Source organism: Meleagris gallopavo, chromosome 7, assembly GCF_905368555.1.
Source record: "Meleagris gallopavo chromosome 7, MGAL_WU_HG_1.1, whole genome shotgun sequence".
In the NCBI taxonomy this organism is placed as follows: domain Eukaryota; kingdom Metazoa; phylum Chordata; class Aves; order Galliformes; family Phasianidae; genus Meleagris; species Meleagris gallopavo.
Window position 1 is genome coordinate 6,140,929 of NC_139410.1, and position 19,573 is coordinate 6,160,501.

The following is a 19,573-nucleotide window of genomic DNA, read 5'->3' on the forward strand; positions in this document are numbered from 1 at the left end:
AAAAATCAGTTCAACTTAGAAACACCAGCATTAGCACAGAAACCTAACTTCAGCTCTTTTCTTGGTTCAAAAAGATTTATGTGTTCAAATCTTTGCCCAGTCCTACTCCCTGCCCTTCCCAAAACTAAGCAGCACCCCTGTCTTGTCATTTTAATGATAAAATAATCAAGTCAGCAACTTTCTGGAGAAAACCAGTTCCTAGCTCTTCTTAAAACTAATCATGCTGTGAAACTGACCACACAACAATTTTAAGTATGCTCATCACTCCCATGGGGCTTGTGCAATAGCTCTTATCAGGCTTCCTCCACTATTTTATCACTACCTCTGAGAAGCTGCTGAGACTGCTAACCCAGAAAACTACATAAACAAGCTTGAAGTGCCATAGCTTCTTAAGCACTGCATAAGAGTCCCCAGCGAATGGGGAAGATGCCCCTACCTTGGGCTGAGCAGCTCTTGGGACAGAATGAGACTCAGGGAGGAATCATACTTAAGCAATTCACTCGCACACAGCAGGCAACGTGGCAAAGAGTTATGGGGAACTACGCAGCAAGCTTCCACATTTTTCCTAGTCCCACACTGAAAGTGAGACCAGTAAAGTGAGGCTCCATCAGTGCTTTTTTTTGATGGCAGAAGTTTCCTACCGACACTAGTAAACAACTTTTTTGTGATAAAATTAATGTTTTCCCCACCTTCCTGTTGATTCAGTGAAAAGTAGTTTTTGCCTTTTTATTTTTCTACCTGCTTGTTTTTTTTTTTTTTTTCTTTTTCTTGAAGAGGGAGGGAAAAGGAAGCCAGGACTCCCTTCTTCCAAACATAGGGAAAAGATTTCAAATGGAGAAAGAATGAGTGTGACCCTCTCTAGACCTATCTCCAACCAAGAGGTGAAGATTCAGCCTTATCTCTTTTTGGTATCTAGACCTGTGTTCTGTCCCATCTGGCAGGGATTGTATCTTTATCCATTTGTCGTCTACACTCAGTTTCTTCCTGCACAGTTTAATTTGCCAGCTCTGTTAGGCTTCTATCATTTCCTCTCCCCATATTAAAGTAAAAAGGGGAAGATAAAAAGCCACACACACACTTGAGTTTTTGTTTGTAGGCTGCTCTTTGCCAGAAGGCCAAGAAAGGAATCACGTTTACACTGTGGGAAGAGACTTTTGCTGCCGGGTTTTCCTTGGGAACTCCCAAGGATTTCTGTTTCCCAGGACTTGTGATTACAGGATGCAATTTACATGAATACTTTCTGAAGTGTGGTTTAGACAAAACAGTTAAGTGGATGATCATGGCCTATGGAAAAGGATTCCAGACGTGTTACTAGCCCTGTGCTGTCTGAATCCTGTGTCTATGCTCTGATGTACACCTCTAACAGAGGCTCTACACCTAGCCAAGGCTCCTGAGAGAAACTATGAAAAGCTCACAGATCTAAATGGGAACTGAGCTCTTCTTGCTCTACAACGTTTAGATGTTGTACTGAGAGTTAGTGGGAAATATTGGTGGCAGATGGACTGTTGGACTCAAGATCTTGGAGGTCTTTTCCAATCCTGGTGATTCTATGATTCTACATGCTTATAAGAGAGCTTGGACTCCTAAGTTGTATCCTTGCTTTTCAAAGACTTGTTTTAAAGAGGAGAGAGGCTGTTCCCACCATCTGTGTGACATTATTGTCACACAACTACATCAAAGGACAAACATAAGGATTCTATTCTCCCTGCATAGTCAAGGGAGATGGTAAAAGAGAGAGGCACTAGTCATGGTTCTTAACTTCATGAATGTAAGTAAATAATATTTCCCCTAAAGTATGACTATATTCAGATAAATTCATTTCCTTTCCTTACTTCTTCAGAGGAGTCGGGCTAGATTCTCGAAATATTCTCATTACCAAAAAGTGTCAGAACAGCAGTCAATGTGCATAGCTGAGTTCTGGCCCTTGGAATAATGTGACCCAGCTGCAGAACAGCACAATCACCAGGTTACCCCTTATCCTGCCCAGTAAACAGGATCTTTTCATATAAACCAGGTCCCAGATTCTATCTGAGCTGTCTGCTGAGATCCTTATAAGCTAGTTCACTAGGTTCCACTGGGATGACAGCGAAATTTCTGGGGTGCTGAGAAAGGTGCTATGGAAAGCCAGACCTGACCTGGCGAAGCTAAGATGCAGTCCTCTCAATTACATGACCTGCCCTCACATGTGTATGAAGAATTCCTTCCAAAGACAGTGGAGCCGAATAGGCACGCAGTTGTCAGAAGAGAGGGATTTTTCAGAGCAGTCTCAGCAAGGCTCCTACGTCATGCTAAAATCTGCCCTAAGGTATTCTCCAAAAAAAAAAAAAATCCACAGGCTGTGATCTGCACAGTAAAAGAACTGCAGGGCCCATCAATTCTCAGCCAGTAATAAAAAAGTTGAATTCCAGCCATTTGAAATTGTTTTAAAGTGCCAGGAGAGTTAAACTCCCCTTGGAAAGCCCTGGAGGAGGATAAATCTGCTGAAGAGATCACTGTTTGACTGAATGAATTCCCTGCCCTGTCATCCTAGTTATGGTATACCTCCTGGGCTACAACTGTTGCAATTTAAATGCTCTGTTTATATTATTTCTCTAAGCAACAGAGATATAAGCATCTCAAAAGGCTGAGAAAAGCACGAAAGAAAGGAACTTACTTGTAGTTTGCTCTCCAGTCAAAGGTTTGCTCTCCCTGCCCTGGCTCACGGCAAAGATCTTAAAGAGATAGGTTGTTCCTGGGAGCAGGTCAACAACTTCAGCAAAAGAGCTTCTAGTTATGGGCAATCTCTGGCCATGCTGGCCAGGGCGATTGACAGGGATTGCTTCCACCCGATAGCCAGACACTTGGCTCTGGGGTGGGGTCCACATGATGGTGACCTTGACATCAGTGACCTCCACGAACTGCAGATCTCTGGGAGAAGGAACTTCATCTGGAAAGAAAGAGGCAGAATGGTGTGAGAGGCAATCCTTAGCAAATGGTAGAAAAAACTATGGGGGTCACATGGGAAAAGTAGTGAGTTTTGACTGAACAATGGATAGCCCAAGAATATTTACCAAACAAAAAGATGTCATGGTAACCTTCCTTTGAACATATACACACACATTCCCAGACAACATTCGAGCAGACTACAATTCAGAATGTCACCTCATAGCTTTAACTACTTAATGTCTTCAGTTGCAGAAAGTATCTTGCTGTCATCAAAAGAACTAAAAACCAAATATAATGTACTAGAACATCAAATATATGCAGAACCAGAAGCTTGAAAAACAATAAACTAACAAGAGCAACAACAACAGACCAACTCCGGAGGCTGGACATAAGATCCTCTCTTTAAAATTAGGAGAGAGTTTTGAAAATCCACAATGTGTTCTGAATGTCTGCAATTAACTTATAAATCTAACTTTTATAATTAAACTACTACAGGGGCTGATCTGGCTTTACTGTAGTCGAAGACAAAATCCAGTTCCCTCTGCGTTGGCCAACAGTACTGCACCCCTGAATTCCTACATTCAAATTAAGTTTCTTTATAGATTAGGAGTGATACTGCCCTAAGGTTAACCAACACACATTTTGAGAAGACGCAGATGCCAAACCATAGCCAATGAGCTGAGTTCCTTCCTGGTAAGATCCCATTTGCCAACACACATGCTTGCAACTTGCAGGACCATCACATTCCACTGTTACCACATCAGATCCCAATTTTTTTCACTGTCTTCTCTTTTGGTTTGGCTATTCAACCCAATTGGTAGTTAAGAATTCTGAAAGGACTGTTTTATTTTTTAATGTGGCTCCCTCAATTTTAGATTGTACGGTGTTATCTTGGCACATCAACCAATGCTGAGCAATCCCCACAGGCTGCGATGGAAAAATAACTGTTAGGACTGGAAAGGAGATGGAGAAGTCAAGTGAACTATTTAGATTTGTGTTGTTGTGTCTGAGTACATAACCTTAAACATCTGTAGGCCAAATACTGAGGCAAAATGATTTACCAGAGTCATAAGATCTCTCAGCAGAATCCCCATAAGACAACTTAGGAAAAAACTGATCTCTCTTTTCCATAGACACAATGCAAGACTAACCTTTTGACCTGCCCACAGCTTGATCTTGAAGAACTCTAACACTATTAATGCAGAGTAGCAGTTTGACTGTGCCAATTCGTAAGTATGACTTTACCACAGAACTTCAGTGTCTGACATTTGCAATTAAAAAACCAACACACAAAGGCAAAATTAAAAGTCCATATAAGGACTGAGTGGCAATACTCATTCAGTTAGAGTAATGAGAGCTTGCAGTGCCATTTGGGTTAGGGTACTGACTGGTCTTCTGACCACTACCTGTGCGTGGGACGCCTGTGGTTTCCTGCTGGATGAAGATAGGAGTACTCTCCTGATGTTCCTCCACTGCATAGATGCTGATGTTGTACTGAACACCTGGCATCAGGTCACTGAGTGTTACAGAGGTAGCAGTATCAGGCAGGTTGAGCTCTGTGCTGCTGCCTTCCACAGAGGGTGTGTAGACAATTCTGTAGCCTAAAAAAAAAAAAAAGAATAAAAAGTACACATACAATTGCCAGGTGCAAACAGTAAGCCAGCACAAGAAATGATAGAAAAGAGAACCAAACAAATGTCTTTACAGAGGTTTCACGAAGCCAGTCCTGAACTTCTTTAGCACCCATGGCTTGCTTTTGCTGAGTCCCACCTACAGATCATGGGTTCATAATGACCTGCACATCACATCATCTGACCTGTATCAAAATTTGTAACTCTTGACATGTGGATTTAGGGTCCATATTGTTCATGTTTGTTATGGCATGGTCTGGATGACCGGTACAGAAGGTCACAGGGGTTGATTATTCTTTTCCCCAACACAAATGCAGGAGGAATGATTTTACATCCCTTAATTGCTTGAATACAAAAGCTAAATTTTCTGCGTGCCTTCCAGCTGGCCTCTGAGCCTGGGCAGAAACACTAATCCATTGTTCTGGAGTTCATTTTCCTTTCTACTTAGACTTCAGATTCTATCAGCACTGTGAAATAGGCATGCCCCAGTTAGACATACCTGTGATTGGAGCCTGTGGTCTGCTCCAGCTAATGACAATTGATGTGTCATCAACACTTTCCACGTTGTGCTCAGGAGGTGCATCAGGAGCTGTTTAAAAGACAGGAGGGCAACAAGTGTAAGGATGCAACCAAATGACCAGAGCAAACAAAAACAGCTTCTGAAGTGCAGCTACACCCACCCACACATACCTGTGGTCTGTGAAGTAGAGAGGATCAGATTCTGCTCACCTTCTTCAGAGATCTGATAGACATTAACGATATACTTGCGACCAGGAAGCAAGTCAGGGATGTTGACAGAAGTGGCTGTGCTTGGAAGATCTAAAAGAGGTAGGAAATAAAAACCGCCTCAGAAAATTTGCCTGGTTGCTTTCTTACCAAATGACATAGAGAATTCTGTTCTAATCTGGACTGAATCAGTCTTCCTGCAGTAAAAAAAATTGCTCTGCACTGTGGCCTCAGTTCACAGCAGGGAAGTTATGTGGAAAACATCTGATGGGAAATTGGGAAGTGCTTCCATTTGCCTGAAGGCCTCTATCTGTAGGCAGATATGCTCAGGAACCACTTCATAACATAGCTTAGCTGTCTGGGCAGCTGGAGTGTACAGACAAGAAAGGTGGTGATGGCACTGGCAGCCTTAGTGTAAGCTCATGTGTCCAAATTGTTGAGTTCAGAAGGCAGCAGGCAAGGGAGAATTAACCAGGTCAGAGGAATACTCTTCTTTTTCTCATGCTGCTCTTCCACCACATGCACATGTCCTAATAGCTACAGTAACATCAAATCCTTGTGAGATACTGCTATTATGATTGTTAAGACAGGAAATTAGGAAAAAGAGATTAAGATGAAGTCATGTATGGTGAGAGAGGCTTCCTACCAGATGTAGTAGGAATGAATCCACTTCCCAGGTCTCAGTCCAGTGCTATTAACAAGCTTCCTGGCTTAGCTAAGTTATCACATTATCAAAGTCTAGTAAGATCTGATCCAAACTAAACAGAGTGGTCTGGGACAGACATCCATGAGATCATGAGTAGCCAAGAGGGAATTTGGTAAAGATAGTTTTCAGTTTTGATGCGTGAAAAAAAAAAAAAAAAGGAAGTTAGCCAGGTGGAAAGCTCAAAAATTTGGGTCCCTCCTCATCTGCCTTCACTATGTTGTGGAAGCTAATAAGTTTTGGTAAGTTTAGAATAAACTAATACATGAATAAAAAATGCTGAAAAGAATACATCTACACATAGCTTTTACAAATCTACCACCTCTGACTCAGTGAGTCCCACAAGAGTATTCTGAGAGAGTGTAGCTATATACATGCCTTCTTCTACTTTTCTTTGGACTTGACCTTATGGCCATTGATGGACGAAGAACAGTCAACTAGGCGAGTTTGTAACCCATGCTAGTCCTCCACTGTCACACTTTAACTGAATCATACTAAAGGACAGCAAGATCCTCACCAGCTTTATTGACTGTTACAGAAAACAGTGATGTTGTTAGTGATGCTTGGATCTAATAGACTCAAATACTGTCTCACCAAGATACTGTGGCTCATCACCCTCCTCGCTCAGTTCATACTCAACACGGAATCCAGAAACTGTGTCAGAAGCAGAAACCCAAGAGACAACAAAGCTGCTGGCTGTGATTTCAGTGACTGACTCTGAAGTAGCAACCATGGGAGGAAGAAGAGTTGTCTCTCCTGAAACAGTGTTGCCTGAAAAGAGAAGAAAGAGGTCTAGTTAATCACTGTCACTGCATTTAACTGGGATGTAAGACATCGCCTACAGATTGTTCTCGCAGAAGGACAGCAGGTTTCTCTGGATGCCAGTCCAGTCCCACTGTTCAACTCACTTGTCACTGCTGTAGTGCTAGTTGTAGTAAAATCAAAGCGTGTGACTTCTTTGGGTCCATGCTGCTGAACACTGATAAGCTGTCCTTCATACACCACACCAGGCTTCAGGCCCGAGATGGTGTAGGAGTTCAGGTGACCAGGGATAGTAGCTTCCTTCCAGTGCCTTCCAGAATTTTTCTGCAAGAACAAGGAGACTCGTTGATATATAGTGAGAGACTCCATGGCCTGCAAGCAGGCCTATCTAGCAACCCAAGGTCCGTACGACTTGAATACCTAATGAACAAAGAGAAAGCAGAAAGGTGTGCCAGAAGCAGAGATACCAACTTTTTGAGCGATTATAAATTTTACTGGGGTAAATCAAAAAGCAATCTAGCTTTGAACCTTTTCCTTTAAAATGAACATTCTTTGTAACATATAAACTAAGATTATTTTTCTATCAAAGAGACAGTAAGGCATGAAGGAATGGCTGAGAAATTCTTATCTGAAGTCTGTTCACAAACGAACTCCAAGCCATCATCTGAAAAGATGATACCAAAAAGTCTGTCCAGTCTATCCTATGCTTGATCTCTATGGGAAGCCCTACAATAATGCTTCATCCTCTCAGATTTGTATTCCAGTGCATTAAAGTCCATTTCTTTCAGGCCTTGATCCAAGATACACTGAAGTCAGTAAAATACTTGAGTGCTTTTAATGGCTTTGGATCAAGGCCTTTATTGTTCTCTTAATCACAGGCAGCACTGAGGTACTAGTGTACTTAATCAGTAAGTGGTCTTTTGTGAAGCTATACTCTGGGGAGCTGTAATATTAACTGTATCATTCATTAGAACGAATTATTCCTGAGGAATGAACGAACCAACAAGCAGTGGTTAACTAGCTTTGCTTAGACAATGCAGAAGATGGGAGATGACTAATTATTTAATTCTCTCCTAGCTGTTATTATTATCTTTGTATCCTACTCATTACCTGCTCATTAATTGCATATAATGTACTACAGTTCTCATCTCTGGATATGCACTCAGCACTAACACACAGAGAAAGCTTTTGCAAGGGTTTACATTGCTTAAAGTGAGGAAGGATATAAAGTTGTCTACTGTGGTAGCACTCTTGTTAATATGATACTACACAAGCATGGTGACCAGTAGTAATGTTTGGGGATGAAAACACCAAGTGTTTATACAGCACAGGTTGTTAACAGTTAACCTCAGCAGGACAAGGACACTGAATTAGCACTCTACAGTAAGAGCACTCTCCAGGTAAAAGCCTGGAGCTGCAGATTCCTGGAGCTCTGAATGTATCTACAGGCCCAGCTGAATGGAGTACTCACCGGTCTCCAGCGCAGAATGTACTTGCTGATGTGAGATGTTTTGGGAGCGTTCCACTGGATGGGGTGGGAGTTTGGCTGATTCGTACTCTCTGTAATGATCACCTGAACAGGTCCAGTTGCTCCTGAAACACAAAAGTTTCCATTCTTAACATAATGGAGATGGTTTTCTTCCACCTTTGTTGTTGAGTCATGAAAAAGGCATGGTTTGCATACTACTTAATACATGGAAAACTATTCAGACTTATTTCTCTCTTTAATGGTTTCAGCTAGAAAAATGGATGAATTAGAATACATTCTGTGGAGAAGTCAGCATGTGCTGTTTGGGTTAATTTCCGGTGTCATGAAGTAGCAAATTGGAACTACCCAATAAACAAAAAGGATTGGTGTAATAACAAATCAGGTCCAGAAGCTCATGAAAATACAAGTTCAGCAGGGCTCTAACACCTAAGACTGCCAACTTCTCATTAACACATTTAGTTAAATCAGGCTCCATCAAAACCTCTTCACAAAGCTCTCTAACTGAGAAGAAAAGATTTTAGGATTTGGCGGTTCTCTTTTCAGTACCTCCCTGCCCTGCTGGGGAGGTTTCACTGAACACTCAGCAACACTGCACTTGTGTTAGTCAGAAAATCCCATCACAGAGCAACATGGAATCTGCAAGAAAGTGTGTTGTTTCAGCCATTAAATACCTACAGTCTTCCCTCACTCTATTTATTTCTATTTATAATTTATTTGGACAACTGTGTGACATTATACCTGCTACATATTTAACTGGACTTCCAGGCAAATAAACCTGTGCCCACACAGAATTTCAAAGCTTCCCTAACCCCAAACCTACATTCAGAAACGTTAGATTTGGTTTATTTACACATTTGCAGTCACTCTTGTGTCTATAGAAAGCCTAAATCCCTGGTCTCCAGTCTGTAGGCATGCATATTTCACATAGCTCAAGGAGATGCTTGTTTAAGCAGTCTGACGAGAGTCAATGAAGCTCAGCCATCCTGAATAAGAAACTGAGGGGGGGGGGAAAAAGAGCAGAAGAAGCCTGCTTCCTATTTGTGCCATTCTTATTTCACTGCCCCAAAGAAAAGCAGCTCCTAGGTCTGCCTGCCAGGTTTCTTACTGCTATACAGCTAGTAAGCCAGAAACAAGGCAATAGGAAAAGGGGTAGTTCCCTTCTCTTCAGGTTCAAATTCCCTTTCCTGCTACTATAGGGCACTTACAGGATAAATACATTGCAGTTACTGAGTGGACAGATATGTCTAAATCTATCATGGCATAAGAACAGATAATCAGCTCGCACTGAAGCTGGTACATCCAATTCTTATGCAGTTCCCCCACACATAAGCTTAGAAATGGGTTTGGGAACCCATGACATGAGCATAGCTTCCTCCCAACAGAGTAGGAGCAATGCAACATTAATATTCCATCTTTTTCAGCCTAAGACAATGACAGCTGCAACTTGAAACAGGCAGGTAAAGAGATTCCCCTTGTTTCAGAGAACTGAAAGAGAACAGCCCAACTGACAGAGGCATTGCCCATCTATATGAAGACTTCCTGGAACTGAGTAGGCAAACAAAGTTCAAGTATTTGATTTCTTCAGGGTGCTGATCAGGGAAAATGCTCCATTGTTTGGTGGATTTTGCTACTGTAGTGAGTATAAAAGGAAAGGCTATAGATACAAGTTTTAAGCAGCAGAATCTGAAGGTTACAGATGTGACACTGCTAAGCACTAAGAGGTGATGAAAAGCAAAGCTGTTGTGTGATAGTCATGCTTTAAGCTAAGCCTGGCCTCAGTAAAAGCTGTTAACAATCTGGCACTCTTTATAATCATAACACCTATTTCTGCCTGCCAAGAAAGTGGGGGAAAAGCGTTCTGTTTAAAAAGGAAACCAAAAGGATCTCTTGAGCAGTTAAGGAATACCTAAGGTTGGAAGTAGCTGAAGATTATAAACCATAGGCAGGCCTTGAAAACTACAGAAATAAAATTTTGTTTTTTTATATACAGTGAATATCACTTCCACTTAATAGGACTTGACAACAATATGCAATAATGTACAGGAATCAGAACAGGTAAGGCATAGAGAGATTGTTTTCCTTATGTCTTAGCAGAAGAGTCATCTGTTGGGTTTCTTACCAGCATAGGCTTGCAGAGGCTGGCAGTGCCACTCTCCAATACCGCGACCATAGCAATAGCACTGGTATCTGACACCGTGGACGTACTTCTCCCAGGAATCTCCAATTTGGTAGAAGGTACGGGTTTCGGAATCTTGGCACTGATCTAAAGGCACAAAATAGACAGGTAACCACTGTGTTATATCAAAACTATTGTGAAAAACCTACATCAAACAGAAGAGTAAGTCAGAAGAAATCTTTTCATAGAAAATACAACCGCATTTATTAATAAATATTGCTGCATGAAGAGTAAATGGCAACAAATTGAATCTTGAATCAAGGTTCCTGATACATATCTACATACTTTAAGACAAATATCAGGCAACTTCAGTCAACTGAGTTCATCTTTAATCCAAAGCTAAACCATGCTGCTCTCCAGGAAGTCAGTGGCAAAATTCCTACTAGCTTAAGCACAATTCGGTCATATGTATGTCTGAAGTGATCCATTAATATTCAGAAGTCATTCTACATTTAACATCTTATAAACTGAAGAAGGACAAAAGAAATCTGAAATCTTCTTAAGATAGTGGGAATACAATATTGTACCAATGCTTCAGTACACTTTCTAGTCTGACCTGTGCCCGTGTCTCTGGCTCTATACAAGTTTTCAGTGAGAACTAACATTATGCTTCTTTAGTTAACAGGAGTCTTGTTTAGAGAAAGCCAACAAAATTAAACCAATTCCACCTTTACAGAGAACTGAAATCATCTCCTCTTCTTTCAAAGTACTGATTTTCAGGGACTTTACAACCCAAATTCCTCCAGTAAAACTGTATAGATATTACTGTAAATAAAGCAGAATTTAACCACTGCTACTTGCTAATAGATTTTCCTGGCAATAGCCCCAGGTTCTCTAGATTTAGTAATTGCAAGTCAAACAGTCACGTCTTATCTTCCAACCCTGAGTCACTAGAGAAGAGGGGAGGCAGAAAAGATGAAATCTCTTCATTCCTGCACAGAACCATGATGGTTTTAGCTAACCTCCAGAGTGCTATTAACACATGTTCTCATCCTGAGCTTGCTTTCTTTGCCAGAACAAAGGGCATCCAAAGAAAAATCAATTTAGTCTGACGTAAGTGAATATATGCCGGTCATGTTCTTCTCTCAGTTCAATAAGGAGACCTAAAGATTTCAGGATAGAGAAAGGAAAGAAAAACTGCACCTAGCATCACCAGCTGCTTGCACATTGATTTATCAGTACTCAATCTGAGCACGCTGCCTGTTAACAGCACAAAGTACCAGACTTCAGCCAATTCAGCCCAGTCTGGGGTTCATACACCCTGTTACCTCAGCTTGAAGAGTGTTAAATTTTAAAACATACGCTGCACGATGGAATTCTTCTAGGGCATGTCTGATACCCAAGCTTACTTCCCAAAAACCACAAATGCCATCTCGCATGCCATCAACAAATACAGCGTTACTCCTACTTTCACAATTGTGAAACAGAAGGCAGAAAATTGGCAAAGACCAAGTCCACATTCACACATCAGTTTCACCATATTGTAATCAGTTCTTGTCAAACAAAGGCTGTGCAAGTGGGGACAGCTGTGACTCACCAACAGGATCACACTTCCATCTCCCACGGCCTTGGCCAAAGCATGTGCAGTTCAGCATGTGCCCCTCATCGTGACGCTTGTGGAACGTCTGGTTCACATCATAGGTGATACCATCCACGATGCACTGATCTGTTTGAGAAAGAGCAAAGATGTTTTGTCAGCAATAGCTTTAAGCATCAAGACAAAATCCTTCTGCTTGGCACATATTTCCCTCTTCTTGATCAGCTTACAGAAGAGTAACCCTGACAAGCTCCATCCATGCAAAACGGAGCCCTTCTGGTATCTGTGATCATGGCAGATTAGTACACATCACTGCTCCTGAGTTCATTTATCTGCACCACTTGCAGAAAAAAAGGTCCATAGGATTCAGTTCAAAGCAGAATCCATCACTCACTATGAAACTGCCTTACAACAGATTCCACACGTGGAAGAATGTAAAGCATCACACTCCTTCACTACTATCTCTTGGGGAAGTCTAGATTGGAAAACTTTGTCAAGCACTGTCTGAAATCATTAGAACTGCGCAAGGAAAGAGCTACTCCAAATTCACAAAAATGTCAAGTTGAGCTACAAATATGCAACAGGAAAACATCATAAGCATCTCTCTGCTAGCCCTCATAGTAAGCTGAAGACTGGAGCAGATCTATTCTATATTCAAGATGCTAATGGTACCTACTAATCTACTACTCCCTCAGCACAGTAACCAGACTCCATGCTAAAGTATGGTCTGTTAGATTTAATGGAGATATGTCAACCTGTGACACGGCCCAGAATTCCTAAAGCCAGTCTAATCACAGCAAGGAGCAGAAAGACAAAACAAACGATAAAACCACTCCAGAAGCATGTAGTTTTGTTAACCAGCACCCAAGAGACCCAAGCTCAGTTCTGGACTCAATCACAGACCATCTGTCCTTGGGGAAGTGACTCAGTTAATCCCAGGCCTTCTTTCCCCATCATACTTTCCCACAACTCAAGCATGGCGTCAGGATAAACCAAACACTGGTCATATCCACCAATGGGGGCTAAGGACCTCCTCCAGTTGCTATGTTTTAAAGTTCTACTTAGATAACTTTTGCCTTTCAAAAAAAAAAAAACAAAAACCAATATCCATGTCATCGTCATCAAGAAAGACCCCTTAAACTTGAGAAGTAAACAGCAGAGAACTAGCTGTGCTGCTAGAGAAAGGAGTTTCACAGACCAGAAAAACTTCTAGCAGTGCATTTCTCATCGTTCTGAAGGAGACACATAAAAAAATCCTCCTAAAGCCCTTGAATGGACCTTTCCCTATAAATTACATCCCATTTCAGCAGTGGTATTAAGAGTTATTTCTTGGCTGCTTGTCAGCAACCCCCCTGCCTTTTCCAGACACCAAGCCAATGCTGTGAGCTAGCTGTAGGATGATCAAATATCTACGCTTTTAAGTCTTTTTTTGGTATTGCTTCAGCACTTCTCCACTTGGGCCACTTATTTAAATAAGTAAATAAGAGTTATGTCAGTGCTGTCTTGCCAACTTTTCATATAGATTAGCTCGCAAAGGGATTCATCCAGCAGAGGAACCGAACATTTCGCTGCAGAACGATAATAAGGATGGTTCTGCATTCAAACTTTTGACCAATCTGGGGTTGCCTCTGTTCCTGAGAGGTTTCTGTGGAGATCCCTCTACAGTCTCAGTGGCACTGACTGCTAACAATAGACAAGACTAGGTAGAGCTAAATACTGACCAAGCTAGTCAACATTTTCCCTGGCTTGCCAGCCTACAAGGGCCAAAATGATACTTTCACAGCATGGAATCATCAAGACAAGAGCTTTACATCTCCTCTCTGATTCCCTTTGGATTTCACAGAAAGGATCAGTAATATAAAACTGAGTCTGGGCTTGAATTCCCCATGATGGGAAAGAAAACCAATTTCTTCTGTATCTCCAATACTTAGACCAAAGCAGTGACATCAACATGAAAAGCAGTACCTCTGAGTTGGGAGTACGCAATGCAAGTCCACTCTCCACGGCCATTTCCTACACAGGTACATCTCATCATGTGGCCCATGTCGTGTTGCTTATCCCACTGGTCCCCAACACGATACATGATACCATCATTGGTGGTGCAGATTTCCTCATGGGCTGGTTGGGAAGAAAGTAAGAAAACTCTTCATGAGGTCATAGTTAACAAGACACTGAGGGCTTATATCATTTGCAGAGCGCCTTCGTGCCATTTGTTGCATCTTAACAGGAGTGTCATATTGTACAATTAATGGATATTGTACAATTAATGGATATACCAATGTTATGGTATAACAGAAAGCTTGGCTATAATGTTATTACATTAAAGCAGGAAACAGAAAGGTAGACTCACCCATAACCTGGGCTTGCAAGGAAAACTCCAGTAGAGTGGAACTCCAGAAGAGATCCTTCCCCCTGGCAGTCAGCTCTTAATGGGTCTAGGAGAGGTGGAGCGAGGCTCCACCCCTTCCTGCAGCACAGGTGAATTGCCTTCACCTGTGCTCCCGTGGCTGACTCATTGCTCACCTCAGGTGATTAATCAGAGGTTCAGGCCATGATTCAACAGCCCCATATGCATATGCATCTATGAAATTTCAAACATCATTTTTGCAGGATGAGGAGTGTAGATTCCCTTGCAGGGGTTCATTCATTTAATTTGCATTTGAAAGCTAACAAAGATTCTGTATGGCATTCAAAGGGTGCTATGTGAAACAATCAGTTCCCGTTACATGTCTGCTGTTATACGAACATAGCTATTGGAAGAGCTGAGTGTTCATCAAGCTGTTTAAGGGCTCAGATGCTGCACTGCCGTTAATCACAATGCCTTTCATTAAAGAACTCCCATGTGTTGGAGATCAGAGACGTGCATGGACTGGAGAAATGGACCACAACATAGTGCAGACGTATTCCTAACTACACGCTAGGTAAGAGGAAGTGATGAGCCATGAAGGAGAAGCTTTGGCAGATGCAAGATTAAAAAAAAAAAAAAAAAAAAAAAAAAAATCACTTGCCATCAAGCAACATAGTTCAGTGCTTCTTAACGGACCTACAACAGTTTGCACCAGCTGAAAAACATGCCTAGCTTGCAGCAAATGAGGAACAAAAATAGCCTTCTCCTGGCACTGCCTGAGTCCTCACTAGAAGTGATTAGCTGGGAGGAAAACAGGACAAAAAGCTTCAGAAATTCCTTCAAGGTTTTTGGGCCTGGATGCAAGCTCACTGGAAGTCATCAATAACTGACCAATGACAGACAGCTCCTCACTTTCCAGCTCATAGAGCTACGTGCAAGCAATTATAATCCCTTTACTGTTCTCATTCTTACCAGCCATAGGGCAGAAGCCAAATTTCTGGTCAGCATCATAGTTCTCAGTGGTTCCACACCACTTCATGTTGTCTCTCCGTCCCTCAGAAGTACAGTCGGTATAGTTGCGGTTGTTGTACAGGAAGGGGAAGTGGCACAGAGCACCATTGGAATTGCCACCACGTGTCTGGACCAAAACTGGAGATAAAAAGAAAACAGATGCAAATCAAACCTACGCTCTCCCATAGCATGCAGAGAGCAGCTTTAAAAACAAACCGCTAGCACTATTTTTCCCATGTGTACTCTGTATGGTATTATTCACTAGCCTCTTTTATTGGATTTAATTAATTCAGATCTGGAAATATAAGCCTTGCACGAGGTCAGTTCAGTTCAAACATTGCTTTGGAAAGAGTTGCTGGACCCAGCCATGGGATTTCCTGGGGAATATGGAAAACTAAAGCTCACTGTGTTTGGGAAATGGCTTTGCAGACCCTTTGTACCAAAGTCTAGAGAATCAAGTAACCCCACAGTTCTCATCATATCTGTACTATCTCACTGAGACTATTACTCAATTGTGCCCTTTGGCTTAAAGAAAAACCTTGGATGTCAGGAAAGGGTTACAATTCATTTATGAACAACAGGACAAGAAGAAACTCTCTGCAGGTTGAAAGCTTCGTGTTTTGCAAGCACCAATGGAAAGACAGCTCTAATCTACATGTACAAGAGGTGAATAGTTTAACTCTAGTTTACAAATAATAGAGAACAAGGAGGTATTTGCTGAGGTTTTTAGCTATATCAATATTTCTTAATCCCCACAGAATACCACAAGAAGCCTCGCTAAAGCAAGAATGTGTGTGCACGTCCATATATGGACAAGGGACCAGGTTTTTTAGCTTTGTATTTGTTGGGTTCGCTTTGTTTTTTAAAAAGAAAGAGTATTGTGTGTGCTGTGCAGAAAAGCTTATCATTTAAAAAAATGAGGTAGAAGAGCGGTTAAAAAGTCTGTACAGTGTAGGAAGCAGTAATTTTGTGTTGGAATGTGAAAAATTCTCTCTAAGGTCAGACTGCAGAGAAGCCTGCCTGGATATTCCTCCACAGATGCCTGATGGGCTTTCCAGGAAGTACAACCACACAGGTAGATTTGTACTGTGAAGGGAACGCTGACCATCCACAGACAAGCAGGAATGTTGCTGCATTAGTCATACACCAGCTTTTGATCACAGTAATCACAAATCACATTACTGCTATATATGGCAACCTGGCTAGATAGTCAGGAGTGAGGCAGTGACAGAGAACTGCACAAGTTGTACTCTATGGATATCCTCTTTTTTGCAACCTAATATGGGCAATGCTGTAGCAGTTAAGCCAAGCAGAGACAAAGTCCATATATCCTTCGAGCCAAAGCTCTGTCTCGACTAAGTATTCATGCTCTATGGTCAGCCTGAAGAACAGAGAACATGACTCAAAGGCTACACCTGTGTCATCCTGAGCATCCTCCGAAGATGCCAAGAGTGTAAAAACGCTCTGACTCCAGACAGCCCTCCATTCACATAACTGTCTTGCTGTTAAGGCATGCCTAGAGTCCCTCCAAACTGCCGGGACTGTTCAGCCAGCTACATGCTTTTGTTCTTTCCTCCATGAAGGCCATGCGCATGTGAAGGACTCACCATTCTGCTCAGTACAGAAGGAGTATCTCCTGTCCTGCTCAAAGTTGGAAGTGGTGCTGCACCAGAGGTGCCCATCTGTGCGGCCTTCAGTGGTGCAGGAGTAGAAAGTCCTCCCGTTGTAGGTGAAAGGAAGAACACAGGGTTCTCCATCAGAATTGCCACCATATGTTTGGGTCACAGCTTTGAAATAAAGAAAGTACAGGATTAGATTCCAGCTTAAAGCAATCCCCAAGTCTTAGGGCTCTAAAACAGCAACAGTCCCTCTGGGCCAAATCACTGGCTGCTATGAACCCACAATGACTGCCATGGACCTGGGCCAATACACACCAAAGAGAAGACTTAGTCCCACAGCTGTGTCATTCTTCTACATTCTTTTCTAAACATATATTACTGCAGCTTGGTTTGAATAAAATTATGAATGATGTTCCCCATGGGTATCAGCAGTGTTATATATATAACTCACTGGGAAATATTTCTGCCCTACAGAACCAGGCTGCAAGTAAGCAAAGCAACTATTTATTTCTTCACCTCTCGCATCTTTTTCCAGTATGTCTTCTTTAGCAGACATATGATACACAAAGAGACTCGCCATCAAAATAAAACCACAGATCTCACAGGACAGAACAGGCACTGAACAAAAAAACTCATACCTATTTCCTGGCAGCTGACTCCATTGCCCAGACAAGTACAAAGCATTTGTTGGCTGCCCTGTGTCTTCAGCCACTGCATACCCACAGAATACACCACTCCGTTATCAGTTACACAGTGGCCATGTGGCTGAGGTTGGGGCTGTTGAGGCTGAGGCTGGTACAATGCTGTCTGTACATTTGTGAAGCTGGGAGAGCCAGATCCTGCAACAGAACATGGGAGAGAACTGACATGTCACACGCAGAGCTGAAGAACAGAATGCTTCAATTAAATGCTGAGACAAACACTTCAGCACTACATCAGATTGAAGACATCACTCTTAACCTCTGCAGAGGCATTTTAATTATTCCATTTGGTAAACTTCAAAATTAAAAAAACAACCCTCTCTCCTGCTAATGACAGTCTCTGGTTTCTACCACCGTAGAGTTGCTTTAGAAAGGATTAAGATCACCAACTGCTCAGACAACAAAGAAGTACTGATAAAGTAGAGAGAGAATACACACACACACACACACACACACACACACACACACACAAAACACAAGGGTAGGATTCATTTTGATTTTTTCACTGAAGAAGAAAAATAACACTGGCTGTCTGCCTATATTATGGATGTTTTTGCTAGAGATTCCCACAATCAGTCTTCACAAATTCAGGTCTGCTGAGGTGCAGTAAACAGAACACCGACACCATTGAAGATACGCCTTTTGAAGTTTGTACTTTCTGAGAGTTTGAAGCTAACCTGCTGGTGCTAATGAGTTAAAAGTCATTAATCAAGAAAATTTCAGTGTAGTTTCTGTAGAAAAACAGAAGTTTTACTGCATACAACAGAAGAAAATGGCAAAAAGAGCTTAGAAGGTAAAGACTTTGTTAAGCCTTGGGCAGGAAATAGATTATCTATAAAGCAGGTAATATTTCATACCAGAATTACAAACTATCTATGTGCACTAAACTGCATTGTATACATACTTTGGCATTTCTGTTATTTAAAGCCTAACCATTAGTAGATGCATTTATCTTGTCAAAGAAACCAGATGGTCTCAGTGGAGTTTAAATTAAGGGCATTTCAAGGCAGTTACCCTGAGGCAAATACATGAAGTTCAAACACAAACTCAAAATGCTGTGTTTTTAAAACAAAGCTAGTAGATATTTCCTGTAGGTGCATGGTTCTACATGTGATTTACTGCACAGTGATTGTGCAGGCAATCACATCTGTATGTGCAAGCCCCAGCTGTGCAAGGAAGCCAAGTGTAATTAATTTTATCTACACATGCACAAACAAGGAGCATCTCCCGAATTCTAACCCTCTGTGCTGCTGGTCTTTCTCTGACAAGTTTGCTACATGCCAAAGGTAGGATGGTGCAATTCAGCACCATCTCCTAGCCACTTCAAGCATACCATGCATTGCTCCTGGCCCTGCTTTGCACCATGTCCCACTTACCAGTGCTAGTTGTATGCAGGGATGTGTGCCTTTCGCATTTCCATTCACCTCTGCCGTTACCAGTACAGATGCACTGAAGCAAGTTCCCCCGGTTATCCTTCTTGCTCCAAGTGTCTCCAATTCTGTAGGAAGTCTTGGTGTCTTGGTCATTGCACCTATCTGTACAAGGAACATGATTATTAGACATTTCTGCATTGGATGGCTTCACTGTGCCATTGATAGTACTGAAACATCAACACCATTGAACGTGTTGATAGTTTAAAGCCTTTACTGAGAGCCAACCTTTCTTGCAGCCCACTATTACAAGCCCTATATACTCTAAAACCTGTGTTAAACTGCATAGGCTGAGAGACCACAAAAATCCTGATGGTAAAAATAAATCAACTTGTTTTAATGTCTTGCTCAGCAGGAATAAACCAGAATCTATTTGAGGGCAACATGTAAAATACCACTTTTTCCAAAAGAAGTGTTTGGAAAGCTGTCAGTAAAGTTAATACCAGCTGCTCACATCATAACAGGAATATCAGACTTCCTAAATCTCCCTGTTGTCTTTATTAACTCACAGCCCCT

At 41.8% G+C, this 19,573-nt stretch overlaps 1 protein-coding gene across 4 annotated transcripts in view; it reads right to left on the reverse strand.

The window, feature by feature from the left end:
* Positions 1 to 19,573, reverse strand: part of FN1 (fibronectin 1) — a 49,981-nt gene that overhangs the window by 25,034 nt on the left and 5,374 nt on the right. For all 4 annotated transcript variants that reach the window (XM_085228654.1, XM_085228657.1, XM_085228655.1 and 1 more), the window contains exons 6-19: positions 19,004 to 19,162; positions 17,565 to 17,765; positions 16,915 to 17,094; positions 15,269 to 15,445; positions 13,915 to 14,067; positions 11,950 to 12,078; positions 10,356 to 10,499; positions 8,219 to 8,340; positions 6,894 to 7,071; positions 6,580 to 6,756; positions 5,247 to 5,375; positions 5,056 to 5,145; positions 4,332 to 4,526; positions 2,654 to 2,926 (exon numbers count right to left, since the gene is read on the reverse strand). In XM_085228654.1, coding sequence (XP_085084780.1) covers positions 2,654 to 2,926; positions 4,332 to 4,526; positions 5,056 to 5,145; positions 5,247 to 5,375; positions 6,580 to 6,756; positions 6,894 to 7,071; positions 8,219 to 8,340; positions 10,356 to 10,499; positions 11,950 to 12,078; positions 13,915 to 14,067; positions 15,269 to 15,445; positions 16,915 to 17,094; positions 17,565 to 17,765; positions 19,004 to 19,162 — 2,307 coding nt within the window. The remainder of the gene's footprint in view (positions 1 to 2,653; positions 2,927 to 4,331; positions 4,527 to 5,055; positions 5,146 to 5,246; positions 5,376 to 6,579; positions 6,757 to 6,893; positions 7,072 to 8,218; positions 8,341 to 10,355; positions 10,500 to 11,949; positions 12,079 to 13,914; positions 14,068 to 15,268; positions 15,446 to 16,914; positions 17,095 to 17,564; positions 17,766 to 19,003; positions 19,163 to 19,573) is intronic.